Source organism: Podarcis erhardii (genome assembly GCF_964252035.2).
Source record: "Podarcis erhardii genome assembly, chromosome: 3".
NCBI classification, from domain to species: domain Eukaryota; kingdom Metazoa; phylum Chordata; class Lepidosauria; order Squamata; family Lacertidae; genus Podarcis; species Podarcis erhardii.
Genome location: NC_138507.1, coordinates 34,459,240 through 34,480,884, shown reverse-complemented (window position 1 = coordinate 34,480,884; position 21,645 = coordinate 34,459,240). Strand labels below are relative to the sequence as shown.

Here is a 21,645-nt window from a genome sequence, read left to right as displayed (position 1 = left end):
TTCTCCATTGCTCTGTGGTAATGGCTGGCTTTGGGACACCTGGTGTGTTCAGCCAGGAGTTTCAGAGAAGAATGTTAATGGAAGGCTTATACTACAGGCCACAACTTTTCACCCATCTGCACCTGTATTGCTTGTACTTACTTGCTTGCTATATATATATTCCATTTGTATACCACCCTTCCCCACAAAGGAGGCCAGGGCAGCAAATAGAAAAAGGCCTAGAGCAGACTTCTTCAACCTCAGCCCTCCAGACTACAATTCCCACCATCCTTGACCACTGGTCCTGCTAGCTAGGGATCATGGGAGTTGTAGGCCCAAAACATCTGGAGGGCCGAGATTGAGGAAGCCTGGCCTAGAGCAAAACAATACAACAAAAATAAAAAATAAAAATCCTTTACACATTTAAAAGCACCTAAAAGCATTTGAAACAATTCAGAACATCTAAAAATAATCATATACCCTCACAGCTAATCATTTCAAGGTCTCTGGAAACAGTATTGTTTGGCCAGGAGTATTTTTAAATTCCTCCTGAACATTTAAGAATGTAAGAACCACCTGATGGATCAGACCAATGGCCCATCTAGTCCAGCATCCTTTTTTTTCACAATAACCAACCAGATGCCTGTGGAAAACCAGCAGCAGTATGTGAGCACAAGAGCACTCTCCCTTCCTGTGACTAATTTATTTTTACGAGAGACATTACACTTACTTCTGTAAAACAAGAAAATCTTTAATAAAAATAGATTTAAATTTAAAAAAATAAATAAATTATATACTACTAATTCGTTAATATTGAGGGAGACAGGTGCATGTCACCCGCAAGGGCATCCCACAAAAAACTCTTTATGTTGCATCCTCTCTTCCTATCCTGCCCGTTGGACTTTCTTCCCCTCACAAAGGAAGGGCTCAGATCCTCTGACCTGACCTTGCCTTAATGAAACAAGGCTCTCTGTGCTGCTAAACATGGTGGTTGAGCTGAATCCCTGTTGTGGTTCAGCCTGTTTTCTTTCTAGGTCCTCATGCACTTTTTATTCTCCCTCCCACTTTCGTTCCCTGCATGTGGGTGTCAACTCTGCACCTCCTCCGAGCTCTGTCACATCCTTTCTCCTTGCTTTTGATGCTTCACTCTGCCTCCTCCCCTTCCTTTTTTGCTCAAGTCCCTGCCCTTATCTGAAGACTGATTTCTCAGCTTCTTGCTTTCTGTCACAATTTCCTTTGATCAGCATTTCTGCAGCATGCTGCTTTGGTCATATGTTTTTGACTTTGTTCTCTCGATGAGCTTTTTGCTATCAGTAAATTTCCCTTCTCTGGCCCTTGTTTGATCTCTCTTAACCTCCAGCCCTCTCCCTCTCCATTTATTCTACAGCCTCCAGTCCACCTACCACTGTTAAGTTCTTCTGTCTCGCCCTCCCATACTTCAGCACTTCAACTCCTCCCAAGCTTATCCTGACCGCATGATGCATTCTGTCAGTACTTTCACTGCCTTAGCTGAACACTTTTGCATGTCCTTCAGACTGACCTTGGCTGACCCTGGTCAATTTCCCCTGCTTTTGATCACTGTCTAACTAGACAAGCTCAAAATATTGTGCAAGCTCCTTTCACTACACTCTTTCATTCCAAACTCTTCCATGTTAAATCCCATGGGCACTTGCCTTCCATTGCCTCCCTACATCTTTTCCATGTTAAATCCCAAGGGCACTTGCCTTCCATTGCCTCCCTACATCAGAACCTCATTGCCTTTTCTTTCCATTTCACTTGCATACCTTCAGTTCATATCCTTCATTTCAACACACCTGTGCAAACTATATTTCCATCTCAATATGGAAGAGATATTATGCCCCTGATTGTAGCTTATAGAGAACAGTTTTGGAAAGCTCATGATCTCAGGTTTGTCCATGTAGAAGGAAGCCCCAAATCCGCTGCAAGGTTCACTTCAGATGGAGTTCACAAAACACTTCTAGTGCACCAATAAGTTATTTGAAGCAGATGCCTCTTCTTTGGTAGGGGCATCAAATTGAAATATTTCAGTTAGCAAAATAGTCATCCAGTACTGCTTGTTTTAAGCAAACAGAAATATAATGAGAGGGGCATATTTAACCACTTCGTAATATAGCAGTTTGTAACACAGCACCTTACAGAGCTATGTGCAAAAGCACATTGCAATTCACAAAACAATGCCATGCATAAACAATCACATTTATACATTTGGCTACCTTTTCACATTCAAGCATCTCATGTATGAGACATGCATGTGAGTTACAAAAACCAGCCGCTGTTGAATTGTGGGACCCCAATAAATTATGGATGCAATCCTATGCATAGTTCCTTGAAAGGAAAGCCAGTTGAACTCAGGTAGATTTACATCTGAGTAAGCATGCACAGAATGGGGCTGTACATCAACTTTCCAATTTCAAAGCCCCACAAATTTGAGATCCCTGTTTCACTTGATGAACTGTTCTGAAAATTACTGCAATCAGAATCAATGGTAATGTGCGTGCTTGCAGCACCACAGCACGCTTTTGCCGGCATTATGGGTGGGGAGAAAACTCCTAGAAAAGAGAGAAACTTTTCCCAAATGCTCACTGAAAAGCTTGCAAAGCCTGAACTGATTTTGAATTAAGTCTAGGACAACTTGCCTTTCACTCCAGTTTGCATCCCCTTTAGCCTAGTCATCGGGATCATTATCCATGTCGTACATAGGTAAGCCTTTACTTAAGAGCAGCTGGTTTGGATAAAGACCTGCTATTTACAAAAAGCTCTTCTTTCCAAGGTTTCTGTTGCCGTGACACCTTAATCCAATACTTAGTTCTTCTTTTTTTGCAATACATTCCACCACATGCACACTTCTGTCCCAACAAAGAGGGGACTATGTATTATATAGATAATTGGAATCATTTAACAGCAAAGGAGTTGTTCTGCCGAGCTTAGAAATGAATGCAAATGTATTGAATATTTGAAGACTGAACAAACTGAGTGCTTATTTAGAGTGAGATTTAAAAAACAAATAAAAAGCAGTTTGTTTTTTAAAAAAACGGCAAGAATGAAAGATTTATTCTGTTCTTTAAGGTGATGCCTTCTTGTATCTATGTGGACTATTTGACTGTGTATTCTTGTTTATAATTCTCATATCTTGTGGAAATATTTCTTCCTGAACTACTGTTTTATGACTAGGCTGTCTGTTGTGCTTCCAGGCCTACCTGTAGGGCATCATGCTATGATAATGAGTTATCTGAAACAATGATAGCATCTATATAGCGTTGGTTTATCTGGGACTCAGAGGCTGCCACACCACAGTTTTATTACAAAGCATTCCATTCTGTTTTGCAACAAAAGACTATCAACGTGAGTTCATTTAACTGAAAAAGGAGTCTCATTAGGAGCATCTGTTAATATAATGGAATAAAAAAAGCCATTATTTTAATTGATATTTGCTCACATTCTTCTCCTGACCACTCAGAGTTGTTCTGTACTGTGTGTTTTCTCTCTGGATGGCAGAGCTTTTAACCATCCCCATGATAGACTATTCAACAGCATAAAATATATCACTACAGAGATATATTTTCCAAGAGCTGCCCTGCAGTTTCCCATTTGTAATTCTATCCTATTACTTTCACTTCTTAGCTTTTACATCAGTTTAAATAATGCTTTTATTTGTTGTGTTGTTCTTTACATATACATATCTCAACTCCTTGGAGCTGAGATGTTAATACCAACCTCATTTGTGTGTAGTTACATGCACATGCACACACACACACACACACACACACACACATGTATGTGCATCCATGTATTTACAGATGTTGCGCTGTTGTATATATTTAGATTTGAATGGCCCTCATGCAATATTTCAGTTGCAGCAATATTTCTCTCTCTCAGGGTTTTAGTGGTACTGGTCAGTCAGCTGCATCCAAGGGCCGATTCCTGCCCATCAAATGCGGGTCTTAGAACCTGCTCTTTGCTCTGGCCAGCTTGTCATTTGTGTAAGGACCCTGCCTGAGAGTAAGCACCTTTTCTCTCTCCCTGATTGCTGATTCAGATCTTGAACCTTGCCTGTTTTGCCCCAGGCAAAACTTTTAAATTGTTAGTGTGGAAAGTTTTGCTTTCATTGTATTAGTGTAATTCAATTATTTACTTACTTATTTGCATATGACCAGAATATCAGCAAGATGCCTTTTTGAGATGCTGGATGCCATGATGAATGTTCCATTTGCACATGCATTTCAGCTTGCCAGATGAACTGATTCTCCCTCTCGCTGCACACTGTTTTGGGGCTTCTCCTGACCCTTCTAGAGCCAATTTCTGGGGAGGGGGCTACATGAAGTACCAGAAACTAAGGGAACATGGTCATATTCTTTGAGTATCAGTGCTGTCTAGTGGCTAGGATGTAGCTTTTGGAACTGGAGACCTTGCTTTAAATTCCAGCTCAGACAGTCATGGGCAAATCATTGCCTTACTTTTCCATCAACAGCTTTTGGGAGAGGGTGAAGTCCCATAACCATGAAAGGAAGCTCAGCTGTCATACACTGAAAATTAACTGGCTGTGTTGTTTTGAGATATAATTTGTTTCAGACCCAGTTTGGTTACTTCAATCCCTAATTAAAAATGGTTCCTAGGTCCAGATCTCAAGTCTCATGAAGATTAATGAGACCCCAATGTATTTCTATGCCATTTCCAGTAGCCATTTGGAAGGTCTGGAGGTTTAATTGTCCTTTTGAGGGTGTGCCTTTCATGTGCCTTTGGGTGACTTTATCCATTACTATAGAACTGAGGAGGAAGCAATGATGTCCATTTTAACAACAGTGGGACTTCAGGGAAGTATGTACCTAGTATCAATCTATGTTGCCAGCTTTGGCAATCTGTGTTGCCAGGCTCTTAGGAAAACTCAGTGTGAATGCCTTTCTATAACCATTCCATCTTATCCTTTTAAAAATCTTCCAGGAAGAGATGCACAAAGGTAGGGTAGCCAATGGGATGCCTTCTAGATACTCCCGCCAGCCCCACCCAGCATAGCCAGTGCTCTGAGAATCTGGGAATTGTAGTCCAACAACACCTGGAGAGCACCATGCTGTCTATACTTGCACTGGGCTGCAATGTGCATAGGGAAGGAACACTTCAAGGAATCGGAGTGGAGGAGAAAGCAAACCACATTAGCTGCTCCATTAATTCCCTTTTGTGCTTTAATAGTGCCATGCACCACCAAAGGGCTGGTACTTTTCTGCCTTTTGGCTTGCAGCTAACATTTTCTTTTACCCCATTTAAAACATTTCTTTATACTGTCCTTCATGAAAACTGAATCCAGGGCAGTTTGCAGTGCGAAAAACGAAGCCCAAGTTTAATGTTACAACCTCCTTATGCTTTTTTTTGTGCTCAGAATGGAGGGAGATTGTATTCCCCATTTTATGATCAGGCTTCTTTTCCTAGTCGGATGGGGAAGCATTTCCAGCACTGTTTCTGTCTCCTTGCACACACTGCCAGGAGGAGACTGCAGCTTTCAGCTTGACACTTTTCTTTCTCTCCATCTGGTGAAGGCAACATGTTCGCTCTCCCTTTTATGCTCTCCAGTCATAAAAAACCTACCTGGATCGAGTCAAGCTGCTGTACGGTGTTTATAGTAAGGACAGGACAATGAATCAAACCCGCAATGAGTATTCCGCCCCCCCCCAACGCCGCCACTATTTTAGATGTACCAGTCATAACAATCAGCTCCCCACCTTTCAGCAGTCCCGACAGAAGATGGGATGATTAAGGTTGATCCCCCTTGCAAAACTTAAATATTGGTGATTAAGAGAACAGCACGCTCCAAAAGGTGACAACTTTCTTGGCTAGCAGGATATTACAAAGAGTCTCTGGGTGCGTATTAAAAGCAGCCAAGCAGCACTGCAAACCAGTAAAATATGCGGTGACCAGGCTAATTGCTTTCCCTGAGAACCGAATTGCCAGGTGTTTATGAGGGCGGCGGCGGGGAGAGGGGTGCAAGGGAAAGAATTCGGCCCCTGACTCTAACCCAGCGTTGGGTCTGCTGCTGCTTCAGACGCCGGGTCTAGGTTGCTCTGTCCTTCGTCCTGCTTCAGCACCTTGGACAGCGAGCGGAGCGCCTGGTCCTTTCCCCTCCCCTCCTCCCCACAGACAGCAGCGCTCCTGTCTCTTCTCCCCAACCTGCCTTTCAGCCGGCGAGGTTGGGTGGGAGCCAATCCCACCGCAGCGCTGCCCCGCGCATCCCCGCCTTCCAGCCTGCGACCACCAATGTGAAGGGAAGGGAGATGGGTGGGAGGCTTCTTTTCCACACCTCCCTAGTTAAAGCTTCTGGTATGAGGCTGGCGCTCAGTGGCGGGGGGAGAGGCACACACGCAGACGGGCGAGCAAACGCGCGCGCTGCTGGAGGGAGGGGAGCAGGAGGGAGGTGGCCGCGGGAGCGCTGTCCGGGGTCCTGAAGCGGGGACTGAGCGAGGGGTGCTCCACCTGCCGCCGCTTGGGTGCATGGGGAAGTGAGCCATCCCAAGTGCCAAGAGCAAGGGGGAGGGCGAGAGGCGAATCTCACCCGGGGAAGCTCCTGCCACTGTCCTTTTCCAGCACCACCTCGGGCAGGCAGCCGGTCCAAAGTGCCGCCGAACATACTATGGAACAGGAGAAATATTTACCCGAGCTTATGGCAGAGAAAGATACCTTGGATTCCTCCTTTGTTCATGCGATGCGCCTTTTGGCTGAAGGTAAGACTTCGCTCGCCTCCCCTTAACGCGGAGATCTCTCTTGCTTCTCTCTTGTTTCATTTCTCTGCGTTGCTGCTGCCTACAGCAAACTGTTAATCTCCGCTGCTGTCTTGAACCAAACTGAGACGGGTTAAGAAACGTGCAGATGCACATCCGTTGTTGGGAGAGAGGGAGAGAGCGCACGGCTCTTTCTCTGATATGATCTCAGATCTACATACAGGCAGCGGTTGCCCAGACAGAAGCGGGTGATTGGGAACGACTTAATCGCATTAGAGATTGCAGTGCTCAGGCAAGTCAGAAAGTGCAGGGGAGAGAGAGGGGTCGAGTTTTGCTTTAGAAAAAAGGCAGGAAATCCTCCGACACTGTCTTCGCCTTGACACAGACATGCGAACGGGTGCGCAACAGTAATCTTAGCAGTGGGGACGGTATGCTGGCAGCATTGCTTCAAGGTGCAAGGTTAAGCCAGAGATGCTGACAGGTTTCTGTAGAAATGCTGTAGGACAAGTAGGGCAGTTTGTGTTCATGGCAAGACTCCGGAAGAAGAGCCACTTCCCTCTTCTAGCGTCAGTCCAGTTTGCAAATGAATAAGCAACAATTAGGCATGCTGTGAAATGTGTTGGACGCGGATGTTCTGGGAAGAAAGGGCAGACTCTTAGGGAGAGACAAGACTCAGGATTCTCCCCGGTTCTGCTCTGCAATAGATTTTTGGAGCTAGCATACAAAACAACAACTGCTCCTCAGTATACTGAGCATTCCCATTGCCAAATACAAATGTTGCCAGTATCTTCCACTTAATAAATAACTACCAGGACTGTAGCCATGACGGCTGCTGCATTTCCATGGAAAGCATGTGTTTCCACAAGAAGATTTTATTTATTTTCATACTCCTAGTTAATATTGAATTCTCTCCTCATTAAGTGAACAACTGAAGTTGAGTTTTTGTGGCAGGCAGAGCTACAGTTCCTCCTTTCATTTGAACAAGATGCTATTGTCTCACTTGAACTCATTACGTCTTGTGGTGTGTGTATGTGTGCTTTTTAATTTCATACTCAGCTATATATGGCAAGAGCTAAACCCATCACAGTGTCTATAATTCAGCAGTGCTTTCATTTCACTTCATTTGGTTCGTATTTGCCTTGTTGGGTTCACCCTGTCTTTCTAGGAGACGGAACAGGACTCTGTTCATCATGGAGTTGTGCTGTGGGATTCACCATTTTGAGCTGTCAGCATTGCTGGTCAGTCACTAAATAAAACTTTGCAAGTTGTGCCTTTGTCTAACTGTTCTAGTCACATTACTCTGTGCCAAAAAACAACAACAACTGAGGTACAAAAGTATCATCACCAGAAAAATCTCCCTTAAACTTATCCCTTGAGCTTTCGTTTCACTTTACTTGTATACTGTTTGTATACTTTACTTATATCCTCTATTTCTGTACTATTATTGTTTACTTAGCATGTTATTGGAGGATATAAAGTATGAAGAAACTCTGGTAGGCAAAGATGATTATGCTCCATAATTAGTGATAATGTTTAGATAGAAACAACTATACAGAAATCTAGGAATACATGCAAGGACATATGCCTCTGTCCCAACTTAATTTGATGTTTAAACACTCATAATCTGAAAAGCACTAAACTCACAATGCTTAAAAGCACTAAACACGCTGAGGAATCTTCAGGTCTTCTTAAATGACAGAGTATTTATTTGCAAACCACAATAATGCAGTGCTTCTGTTGAGAATGGGAATGCTGATATGAATCAATGATGGATTCAATATACTTATAGTAGCTGCTTTTCTTCTATAGGGGGGGGGGACCATACCCATTTCTGCAGGAGATACTTTGGTACCCATGGGATAAATTTAAGTTTTCTCTCTAACGTTGTGGGTGTAGTTTTCTCTTTTCCCAGCAGGGGGAACTATGTACTGAGACACAGTGGGAGTCTCAAGAGAAGTGAGGGGTGGGGTAAGAGAGAGAGAGAGAAATAAGGGTGTGGGAAATTAAAATATACAACTATTTTAAAAGCCAAAAATAAAAGCAAGTCTATGAAATATATGTTCACAACTGCCTTTCCTATTAAAGCTAGAAATCAACTCAGAACGGCTCACAAGCTTTAGTAAACTGTGGCTATGGCATTTCCATCCCATATGCTGTAGGTGAACATATGTGAATATTAAAAAGAGACTAAGGTGAACTGCTTATGAAAGCTGCAGAGAATGCTAATGTGAGATTCCCACCAGCTACCTGGCATTATCACTCAAAACACCATCTGTCAAGGTTTCTAGAGCCACGTTTTAGATTCCTTTAAAGAAAACACTACAGAAATTAAACTTTCATTGTAGTGAGCATATCTACCTAGGAGAGCACAAACTACATAATGGTAAATGCCATTGCTTGCAGGCAGCCTTCTGGGAAGCAGGTTATAAACATTATACCACTGTTTATCCAAATGCCCAGCAAATAGCAGACTACACAGCAATATTACTGTTGCATTCCACCCCAATCTCTGAGTGGTTTGAGATTCCAGGGGTTCCAGGCACTTACCAAGGTTTTGTGTTTCCTTTTGGGAATGAGGCAGGGCAGAGACTGTGGTGTCTTTATGATATATGCCAGCAGAGCCCCCTTTCCTTTGTTCTCTTAATCACCTGGGTGATCACCTCAACACAGGAAGCTAGCTTGGCTCATGTTTTAACACTTTCTGGATTCAGGGGTTAGAAGGATCTCACATACAGCCTACTCCCCACCCCCACCTCACCCCTCAAAACCCTCATAACATTACTAGCCTTTAAAATGACATCTTTACTGGAACTATAATATTGCTATCTGCTATATTGGCTATTATTTGCTAATAGAGGGATAGCCTTTTAAATCACAACTTAGGAAGTCTTTTTACTAGTAATGTATTTCAATTGCATGCACAAGTAAGGTCCTCTTTGTGTTTCAGGGCTTAAACTTGAAAGTGATTCTTCATGTCACTTGCTAATGCTTGGGGGTTAAAGTCAGACAAGCTCAAGCAGAACTCTTAGGGATATGTGTAAAGAGGGTTTAGGTTAAGGATATCTGATTAAATTAGGAAGAACTTCTGCATTATCTTAGGGGCTAGATCTTCCGAGCCTAGGAATGACTATTAGTATGCCTTGTCCAGTATGCATAACATATTTTTGTAATGGCTAGTTCTAACACTCTCCTTAATACTTATATTTCAATAAGGAAAGGTGCACTTATAAGTAAACCAGCATCAATAATACTGCGCTCTAGTTCAGTTATGTTAATGGTAAGGATCCAACATACGGAAATATTTAACATCATTTGTAATTTATGAAGTTTGGAATGGCCCTGCATCAGACAGTGCAAAGACGTAAGACTGCAATCCCATACACTTTCTTGGGAGTGCTTTCCATTGAATCCAGATGCTGCAGCTCAGTAACTTTGGACTAAGCATCCACTCAACTGAGCAGTTGTAGTCTCAGTAGAAAGTGTACAGGGGAATGTTGATTTATCCACTTTGTTCTGTAACCAAAGTATGCAGTCCTGGTTCCTATTGAAATCAAATATACTGTGAAATGTTAATTCTACAGCCCTATTCACACTTACTTAGGTGTAAATCCCACTGAATTCAGTGGGGCTTGCTCCTGAGGAGACATGTATAGGATTGCACTATTAGCTGCATACATGCCCCTTTGGAATTCTGTACAGACATACTGTATGTTTGTATCTTAGCTTTCATACATTATATGGGCAAGCCCAGGGTCTAATGGTCTCACCACAAAAGCAAACTTCCTAGAGCCTGTTCTTTCTTCCCTGTATCAGTATCATCTTAAATCCTTTATATGTGATTACAGATGGGCAGAAGCAGGGGAAATATTCAGACGCTGTAAAATCTCAAATCCTAAAACAGAATTTCTCCATACTAATTGGATCACATTATGCGGCCACCTGTTGCAACAGGCAGCATAATTACTGATCCTTCTAAGTTCATTGTTACCAGAATTAACTGTACAGTATTTTGCCGTTAACCTTTCTAGGTGGCAGGTAAGAGATCATTGTACATCATTCACCCACGTAGTTTCCAGTGGCTATAAATATATTTAAATACCCAGCAATGGGATGTTTAAACTGCTTATTTTATGTGCCATATTTTATTATTATTATCGTAGAACTTGGGGCAACTAATTCAGATTTTTATGTTGGGCACTGTAGGGCAAACATTATGTCATTTTTGAGCGAACGCAAGTAAGCAAAGTGGGAGGGACCAATCTGAAAACATGAATGAAAAAAGAAAAAAACAGCTTGGTGATTCCTGACATGTGTGACACTGTCCGCATGACTCACTGGAATCTGCAGTTCCACTTTCTATTGTTTGTGGTTTGCCTTCTCTATTTTAATTGTGTTTTTACATCACAATTTACCATGATTAGAAAACACAGCCGAAAATGCAAAGTGATGCAGATTGCAGGGGGGTGGGAGAATTTGATCTCTCCGTGGTCACTGCTGGATTCTAAATTAGATGTGCTGTGGCTCTGAAAGAAAGAGATCTGAACACTCATGAAGAATTTGCAGATAATATCCTCTCAGTGAGCAGCTGTGCTCAAAAGGAACAAGCCATGTTTTAGACAGGGTTGAGCAAACTTTTGAATGTTTAGCACTGTAGTCCTTTAAGGTAATCGCCAGGGGCAGCATACTGGTGGTGTCAAATGTGGGTGAGGCTGGACCTCAAGGTCCATGTGAGCAGAGCCAAAGATGTATAGGGTCACTCTCTTTCTCTCCTCCTGGTACTCCTTCTCTCTCTCTCTCTCTCTCTCTCTCTCTCTCTCTCTCTCTCTCTCTCCCTCTCTTTACCAATCCCCTTTCACTTGTTTTTCTGTGTGCATGGCCAGCTGCTTTTAAAACTCAGCCATATCAGTAACAGTGTGTGTGATGCAACATGGGAGCTTCTGCTCAGAGAAGAAAAGTCAAATATCCCTTTCATCACACAGGTACCTCTTTAGCACACCGAAGGGACCCTTCTGTATTACAGCTTTAGGCAAATGGAAATGTAGGTCCGGGTCTAGTGCATATAGATATGAGACCACCTGGGAATCCTATGGATGCCATATTGAGTTCAGGGGTGGGATTAAACTAATGAGTCACATCAGTGAAAGTACAATGACTTCTGCTTCTGCATGGGATGTTCCCCACCTTTTCTCCACCCACGCAACCCTCCCCCTCAAAAAAAAAAAAATGGCTGTAGGAGGATCAGGGAAAAGAAAGGGGAGGAGAGGATGAATCGCTCCGTTCAGCAAGCCATAATGCTTGCCCTCGTGGAGGAATCACATTAGTGTGATGTTAAATTCCTCCCAATGTCTAGCTTTTTGACTAAAGCCATAGAGAAGTTCATATTTAGACAAAGAAGCTTGGGTATTATTATTTGAGATCAGATTCCACCTTTGCAAAGCAACAGGAAGTGTGAGTGATTCATCACTTCATGCTTCCAAGTCAAAGCTGAAGCTGGATGAAACATATATACACCCCCCCGCCCTCATTTCTCTTACTGCAGGAAGAGAATATGCATCTTTGCTATCCACGTGTTCCCTTTGCACTCTGTTCATGCTTTCCCCCTTGCCTGTGCAGTGGGCGCCCAATGCAGTAATTGCGAAAAACAATCTTCCTGCAGATATTTACATCCATTTCTTTAGGCTTATCAAAAGTCCTAATGGATCTTCACGTGAGCTTATGCTTATAAATACCTTTCCAGGCTTGAAATGAACAGATATAACAAAAGCCAGCTCTTCTGCACCCATGTTTTCTTAGTTTCACAGCCTTGTTACAACTGTACAATACAAGCCCTATGAAGAATGAATGGTTGATGAATGAATGTGGTGCATGTTTATGTGTTTTTGTGTGAATGGATGGATGGAGGTATGAAAGAGACAAAGCAACAGTGATGAATGGATGGAATGTGTGACTGGACATGCATACATGGTTGTAGGGTAGGTGTGTGGATAAGGCCTCACTCGTTTTTTGGTTAGCACTGCCCATCACCAGCTCTAGCCCTCCCTACCATTGGTATGCAAACTTCTGATCATGTTCCCCTGAGGGAATGAGGTCCTGAAAACTTCAAAACATTGCCCACTTTTGCCCTAGATGTGAAATTTAAAAAAGCAACAATTTTTAACATTATTTTCTTCTTGAAAATAATTCTTTCTTCTTGAATATAATTCTATTACAGTACTCAGAGCTAGAGAATTGCATGCCATATAAAGTTTGCTTGACTCATTAATATATACTTCTGCTGGGAATCAAGAGGCTGTGATAAGGTCACTGCATGCAAATTATTTTCAACTGCAAGGTACACTGTTATGAAGAGTATGCCTTTCTTCTCCAAGAGAAAGGTTATTGCTTAATCCAGTGACCCACTGCCATTCAGGCACTTGCTATTTATTTGTGGATGGTTATAATTATCTTTAGCCTTGGCTGCAAGGATAATTTATTAACTGATATTGTCTGTGCAGGGCTTGGAACAAAGATCAACTTATTGTAATGTAAGTTTACTTTATAATTCATTAACTGTTGATGACATTAATTCAGTGTAAGTGGATTTCTGAGTTTTTGCTCTTTTTCATGTGTTACAGACAGGATGGGATCTTGCTTCAATAAATAGCTAGCTGTCTTGCTTAGGATTGGGGTACTTCTTGGTGGTAATGTACTCATTCATGCAAATGATTGCTTTTTGTTTCTTCAAGTGATGGAAGAACACATATGTATAAACTAGTCCTAATATTTTATAACAGATGACTTAAATAATGCACCAACATCTTGAATCTTTTAGTTCTGCTTAAGTTTCTATCATTTGAAAGTTCTGCTTAAGCAGTATCATTTGAAAGAATCCCAACCAACATCAGGCATTAGATGGTCCACCAGAAATTGGAAAGTGTTGAACCAACAGTGAACCCCATCCCTAATCTTATACAGTACACACTTGTGAAACAGTCTCATTTATTTCATTGGAAGAAATGGGAAGAAATCTGATAGTAAATCCTATTGTTACTTATTTTGCCATGATAATTGCATGCATCGTTTAAGTCAGTGTACATACTCTTATATCCAGAAAGCAATACATTTTGTTGCCTGAGAGTGCTTCTCCATTGCCTGGTTAGGATTAACATATTAAACACTTGCTACACCATTCAGACGCCAAGTCTTGCCTTCAACTAGCACAGGGCTGGAGAACCATTTCAAGGCAGCAGGATGGATGCTTCAGTCCCTCAAGCCCTGCAGGATACCTTGACTGGTAGGTAGGGCTGCCCACCTGCCATTCACTGGAAAGCACTATGGAGTCAAACCATGTGGGCAAAGGCAGGGAGCCATGTTTTTACTTGCCCTACATCTGACATCATATATGATGTATGGTGTAGGGCAGGCAAGAGTCACTTGGCCATAATGGCCTCTAGGACTGAATGGTAAGGTCTACTGGGCCTGATTGAGCCCATTGGGCAGAGGTTCCTCCCTGCTGATTTAGTGCTTCTCTCATCTCACCCCCTGAAGCAGATTCCTTTACCTTGTTGTGTGGCAGGGCTGGCCCTGATCTGACTTATCAACTCAGGTCATAATATGTTTTCTACAGTTAAAAGGGCAGCTGCATCAATGCCACAGCTTGCAGTGTTGGTTCCCTAGTGCCAGCAGTTAACCAAGGATATTGTTCCAGAATAGCAGCAGCTGCTATGCAAGGAAAGCCGCCATCCACACAAAGGGCATCATGAAAGTGCATCATCAAAGTGAGATCATGAAAGCAGGTGGAACAGTTCAGAATTCCTCGCATAGAAGCAGAGCTAGTGTGTCAAGTTATTCTGACAAGATTTTGCAGCCACTGGGTATTGCTGTACTTTAGGGGTAGCGAATGTCTTACCTATCAGATCTTGCTGAATTCCAGATCCCATCTTCCCCTGACAATTGTCAAACAATATCTGGAGGGTACCACATTTGTTACCCTTCCTGTACTATATGGCAGAGAGGAAAGTATGAGGTCAAGTGATATTCTGTTTAGCTGAATAGACTTGCCTGGCTTACCTAGCAATGGTGGTGGTTTTCAAAATACCTACTCTTTCAGTCTGCTGTAGAACTCATTGGTGTCTGGGACTCACTCTGGGGTGTACTTTCAGTTTGCATGGAGCCCTAGAAATGTCTAGAAAGCTTTGCCATCAGCCCAACCAAGCTGTGTGTGTAGCCTAAAACATGCCCAACACTACTGTGGCTGTACAGTAGACTGACCACCACTACTCTGGCAATGTCATTCAAAATGCTTTTTCATCTATCAAGGAACTCCTGCGAAGCTTCCGATGCTTGAAGTTTGAAAACCACTGCATTATACTTTCTCACCTATAGTGAGTTATGTAATTGTTGCATTTTATGGAACAATTCAAGTGACCTTCTGCATTTGCATATTGATTTGTGAGTTACATAAAAAGCTAAACTGCAAGGAAGGTGATAACAAAAAAAGAATATATAGATCACAGCCGGCCAATGTGGTGCCCTCCAGATGTTTTGGACTACAACTCCAATCACCCTCAGCCAACATAGCCATCCATTGGGGATGATGGAAGTTGTAATCCACACATTGGCTACTTCTGATCTAGAATAAATTTTGATTAAAGTTTTCATAGCATCTACAATTAAACTGGCCATATTTTATTAGGAGGTGGCACAGTTGTTTCTGGACTGAGTTTAAGATATATATATATAGGCACAGAGTAAACACAGATTCCTGGGTGCCAATAATGACCACTTTAAATTCAAGTGTTGTAGCTGTATCCAAGAATAAAGTGACTTGGAGCAACCCTTGCTTGCAGAGCTTTGGAGGTCTTGGAGATCCACAGAGCTTTGGGTTGGGGTGGCTGTTTGTATAGCCCTGCAATAGTTAGGTCTATGTACCGTATTTTTTGCCCTATAGGGCGCACCGCCCCATAGGACGCACCTAGTTTTTTTGGGGGGGAGGAAATAAAGAAAAAAAATCCCCCCCCCAGGCACGGGGCTGGCGCGGGGGAAGCCCGAACTTCCCCCGACCCCAGCCCCCAGAACAGCCTTCTATCCACAAGCCTAGGGAGCCCGGCGCGGAGTCTGGGGCTGCAGGCAGCTCTGCCAGTGCTCCGGAGCCCAGCACGAAGTCGCGCCGGGCTCCCGAGGGCTGCGCAGAGCTTCCTGAAGCCTGGAGAGCGAGAGGGGACGGTGCACTGACCCCTCTCACTCTCCAGGCTTCAGCGAAAGCCTGCATTCGCCCCATAGGACGCACACACATCTCCCCTCCATTTTTGGAGGGGGAAAATGCATCCTATAGGGCGAAAAATACGGTATTTCTAGTGGGGAAATTTAATAAGCAGACGAGCCTGTGAATGCCCAACCTCTGCAGCTGTTGTGCATTTGCACCTTTTATCTCTTGCAACATTTCTGTTCTCAAGCTAACCAGAACAACTTGAGCAATTGCTGGTTATACTGTCTGGTTTCCCCTCACTAGGCCTTTAGCCAAAGGAGATTTCAGTATTAATGTTGTTCTGAAACTACTTACTACAGAGAAAGTGAAATAAATGTTATGACTGGAATCAATTTGCTACTTTGGCAAAAGAGTAATAAATGGGAGATTGCAGAAGGACAACACACACCCACACCCACACCCACTAAATTATATAGCACACTCCTCTTTTGAGAAGACATTCTTCCTTCATCTATGAAGAAGCATGAGAGGGGGGAAATGATCAGAGCTACATTTCAAAGTGTTTGCCTCTCTTTGTGTGTCTGAGTGTGTGTGTGTGTGTGTGTGTGTGTGTGTGTGTGTGTATTCCTTCCATCCCTTCACCAAACTGAATCCCTGAAATTCTTGAACTGACATGATACATCTTGTCAGAGCTACTAGTGGGCCATGCAAGGGCATGGGAGGGGGTATAACTTCCCGGGTGAGGAACGTGCTTCAGTCCCTCAGGAGTGGAAGTGATGCTACAGTGCACTCCTTGGCAAGCTGCATAAATCACAGGGCTTTGCAGCATGGGAGGCACTGACAGAGAGAGAAAGGCACTGAACTGTGCAGTACAAGGAAGGACTCTGCTGCATCTCTGCCATCATTATTTCAGCCTAGAATATTACCCCCTGCTATTCTGCAAGAACTTTCAGGCATTGAAATGCCAGGTGTGGGCATTGTATGAATAAATACTACACATTGCACATCCTCAAGGCTGTGCAGGGGATGTTGCTGCCTGGACCAAGAACTTTATAACTAGTTGTTCTGGGAATCAAGGGTTCCCTTAATGTTTTCCTTACCATCATCTGAAGACCTTGATCTACCTTATTACCTCTTAACGTTTCTTTGCCCTTGTTTAACTAATAATGTATAATGCCACTTATAAATGCCAAACCTTCAAGCAGTTTCTCAGAAATCCTCTATACTAATTAGTGAAATCGGTCCCTGAGTGATGTTCCCTGTGCAGGCAAAACAGCAGCATCTAAGAACAAGAAGGAGGTGTGGACAGGCTTGGGAGGACTCCAAGGTCTGCAGGAATAAAACTCACACATATAAATAGTCTAGAAAAACAATTTGGGTTGAGGAAATGGATGGGAATATCCTGGAAGTATGACTAGCTACTTGGTTGGTTGGTTGGTTGGTTGGTTGGTTGGTTGGCAACCTGAACATGAGCCCTCCACATGGTGACATTTGTTGCTGATCTACTTTTAAAGTTTAATGAATAAACCCCTTTCCGCAGCAAGTTATGTAATCTTTAAAAAGGATACTGTAAATTAATAACCGGTCCAGCCCCAAAACAAAGCAAGTAAACGTTTTGCAAACAAAAAAAGGAGGTCAGAGTGGTGGGAAAGAGAAAGCATTGTAGAAATGTACACATATACACACACAGCTGACATGTGAGTTCCCAGTGTGGCTAGATAGTATCTTTGTAAAGGAAAATATTCATGTTACTCTTTCCATGAAAATGGCTCAACAAAAATCAGCATCCTGCAGTAATCTCAAGAAAACTTTTGTATTTTTTGTTGAGCCATTTTCATGAAATCACAAGATGAGCATTTTCTCTCAATTAAGGTGCTATCTCAAAATGCATTCGGAACTTAGTATTTGTTACAGGTATTTCCCTTTTCTTTTTTGTGTAAAATTTGTGCATATAGAGGATTCCTGTCATTGAATGTGTCATCTGAAATGTTTCATAAAATGAATAACAGAAAAGCACACAAAGGAAATCCAGTGCACACTCTGCAAATATAGAAAGATACATTCCTGGCTGCCGCTGCAAACTTCCCCTCCCACCAGTGTAAGTTTCCCACAGTCCCACATTCTGTTTCTTTGGTTGTCCTGTGCTGGAATGTGTTATGAAGTTGATGTCAAGTCAAAGGTCTAAAATCTCTTACTGTTCAGAATTTTTTTTGTAACTACAGTTAGAGCATGGTGCTGATAATGCAAAGGTTGCAGGTTCGATCCCGTATGGATCCTGCATTGCAGGCGATTGGACTAGATGATACTTAGGGTCCCTTCCAACGCTATGATTCTACATATGATTAGGCATATGTGTCAAATTTCAGTCTGATGTGAAAGTACCTTTACAATTCAGTTTCCACTTTCATTATTAACACTTTCTCTCAACCTGGAAAGCCAGGCAATTGTTCAAAGAATGGAGAGCTCCTCAAGGTGATATTGAGAGTGTAAGAATTTTTTTGAAAGATAATTTAAAGCACAGTTTTTGTCCTCTCCAGTTAGGGTCATGTGGTTTAGTGGGTAGTTATACTCAGAGTAGAGCCATTTAAATTAATGAACTTAAGTCCATTAGGTCCATTAATTTCAATGGAGGTAATTCAACATTGCACTCTTCTGATCGTTCCATCAGTGCAAGCATTTTGGCTTCCCAGATTGAACTCTCCCCCTTCCCCACCCCATGCACTATTCTGGGTGTGTGTGTGCATGAGGACACACAGGGGAGGACAGGGGGAACACCCCATCATGCAAGCAGAAGTCCTTGGTGAGGGCTTCTGCTGATGGGACGTACTGGTTAAATCATTCCCCTTGGGGCTGTTCTAAGTAGCACTCATGTTACCTATAACCCTTCACACTTTTAATTTGTATATTAAAAAATTATCTCTGGTCTTTAATTTTTCAGAATGGAATGGACTGGTCTTTCTTTCTTTCATTCATTTATTCTACAGTGGTACGTCGGTTTACAAATTTAATCCATTCCGGAAGTCCATTCTTAAACCAAAACCGTTTTTAAACCGAGGCACGCTTTCACTAATGAGGCCTCCCACATCTGGTGCCCTTCCACCATTCGGATTCTGTTCTTAGACCAAGGTAAAGTTCACAAACCAGGACACTACTTCCGGGTTTGTGGAGCTCATAAACTGAATTGTTCGTAAACAGGGCTGTCCTTAAACCAAGGTACCACAGTATATGTGTATGGATGCAAGGATCCAAAAATATACACTGAAAGTTAACCTTCCTAGATTATGAATTCCCCAGGTGGTACTGCTAAAAAGTGAGTCATTTTTGGTATCAGTGTCCCTCATACACTGAAGAAGACAAACATGATATATCAGATATGTACTGCACTGTCTGAAGAACCAGCTGGAACTAAACACACTGCTTTTTACTTATACCGGAGTAAAGTAAAGGTAAAGGACCCCTGGACAGTTAAGTCCAGTCAAAGGTGACTATGGGGTTGCAGTGCTCATCTCGCTTTCAGGCCGAGGGAGCCGACATTTGTCCACAGACAGCTTTCTGGGTCATGTGGCCAGCATGACTAAACGGAACACTGTGATGGAAACCAGAGCGCACGGAAACGCTGGTTACCTTCCCACTTCAGCGGTACCTATTCATCTACTTGCACTAGTGTGCTTTCGAACTGCTAGGTTGGAGCTGGGACAGAGCAACGAGAGCTCATCCTGTCATGGTGATTCGAACCGCCAACCTTCTGATTGGCAAGCCCAAGAGGCTCAGTGGTTTAGACCAGTGTTTCCCAACCTTGTGTCTCCAGCTGTTTTTGAACTACAAATCCCATCATCCCTGACTAGCAAGACCAGTGGCAAGGGATGATGGGAATTGTAGTTCAAAAACAGCTGGAGGCACAAGGTTGGGAAACACTGGTTTAGACCACTTATTCCCTAACTCTGAGCTGGGCTCACTGCAGAGCTGTGGGTACAAAAGTGGACTCCTTAAGTTCACTAGTCACTACCTGTTGGACTACTTGACCCTGTGATACTCTTCTGTTACAAGAATTATGAACACTTTGGCCAAGGTACCACTGTAATTCCTAAAGTAGCTACTTAGGTGTACGCAACAAAATATTCCGGCTTGCAGGCACGGTCTGGGTATCATCAGGGAAGAGGGAAGAGTTCCTTGGGCCAGCAAAAATGGATACAGTGATTTCCCCCAAATCTAGCTGTTTTCATGTTGGGTCCCAGGAAGTGTTAAGATTTGGGGAGAGAGTGGCAGGAACCAACCAATCAGTGAAGAGTAAACCACTTGGGACAACACCTGTGACTCATCACCAAGAGAGGGAATGTGCCATTAGTCCCTGCCATTTAAATCAAAGAGAAGGAATTGGAGTATCCCCAACATCTCTTATTAATGTGAGGGAGATGCTTTGGACATAAATTGCTCTCTGCTGGATAAAAGTATGGATAGTCTCTGGGTACAGATGTTGTTGTTGTTTAGTCGTTTAGTCGTGTCCGACTCTTCGTGACCCCATGGACCAGAGCACGCCAGGCACTCCTTGTCTTCCACTGCCTCCCGCAGTTTGGTCAAACTCATGCTGGTAGCTTCAAGAACACTATCCAGCCATCTCGTCCTCTCCTTGTGCCCTCCATCTTTCCCAACATCAGGGTCTTTTCCAGGGCGTCTTCTCTTCTCATGAGGTGGCCAAAGTATTAGAGCCTCAGCTTCACGATCTGTCCTTCCAGTGAGCACTCAGGGCTGATTTCCTTAAGAATGGATACGTTTGCAGTCCATGGGACTCTCAAGAGTCTCCTCCAGCACCATAATTCAAAAGCATCAATTCTTCAGCGATCAGCCTTCTTTATGGTCCAGCTTTCACTTGCATACATCACTACTGGGAAAACCGTAGCTTTTACTATACAGACCTTTGTTGGCAAGGTGATGTCTCTACTTTTTAAGATGCTGTCTAGGTTTGTCATTGCTTTTCTCCCAAGAAGCAGGCGTCTTTTAATTTCATGGCTGCTGTCACCATCCGCAGTGATCATGGAGCCCAAGAAAGTAAAATCTCTCACTGCCTCCATTTCTTCCCCTTCTATTTGCCAGGAGGTGATGGGACCAGTGGCCATGATCTTCGTTTTTTTGATGTTGAACTTCAGACCATATTTTGCACTCTCCTCTTTCACCCTCAATAAAAGGTTCTTTAATTCTTCCTCACTTTCTGCCATCAAGGTTGTGTCAACTGCGTATATGAGGTTGTTGATATTTCTTCCGGCGATCTTAATTCCAGCTAGGGATTCATCCAGCCCAGCATTTCGCATGATGAATTCTGCAGATACCTATCTGGGTACAGATAGGTTCTCTTAAAACAACAATTAACCGGGGAGGGACTCTATTTTGTTACGACATCATAAAAAAGGGATCTCCCTGATTCATTATTAGCACAGAAGTTGTACTTGACTAGATGGAAGTGATTTATTCTCCTAGATAGTAGGTATTTGATGACAGAGTGTGAAAGTAGGCCTGCCATGTGGCAGTCGGAATCTGGATGCATGGCAACCCATGTCAGAAGTCAAGGTTTTGGCAAATTTCCAAATATGGCAACCCTAGTGAAATACGGCAACCCTAGTGAAATATGGCAACCCTAGTGAAGGGTTTCTTTAGCAAATGCTTATAAAATGTCAAACTATCAGTAGTTAATTTGATAGAAGAAAAATGTTGGATTTCTCCCCCCCCCCACCCACCCCTGTCATTTCATATGGGGTGGTT

The 21,645-nt window shown here is 42.9% G+C and overlaps 1 protein-coding gene across 2 annotated transcripts in view; it reads left to right on the top strand.

The window, feature by feature from the left end:
• The first annotated feature begins 6,332 nt into the window (after positions 1–6,332).
• KHDRBS2 (KH RNA binding domain containing, signal transduction associated 2) overlaps positions 6,333–21,645 on the top strand; it is a 354,578-nt gene continuing 339,265 nt past the window's right edge. For both annotated transcript variants that reach the window (XM_081857320.1, XM_081857321.1), the window contains exon 1: positions 6,333–6,707. In XM_081857320.1, the coding sequence (XP_081713446.1) occupies positions 6,617–6,707 (91 nt within the window). In that variant the 5' untranslated portion in view covers positions 6,333–6,616. The remainder of the gene's footprint in view (positions 6,708–21,645) is intronic.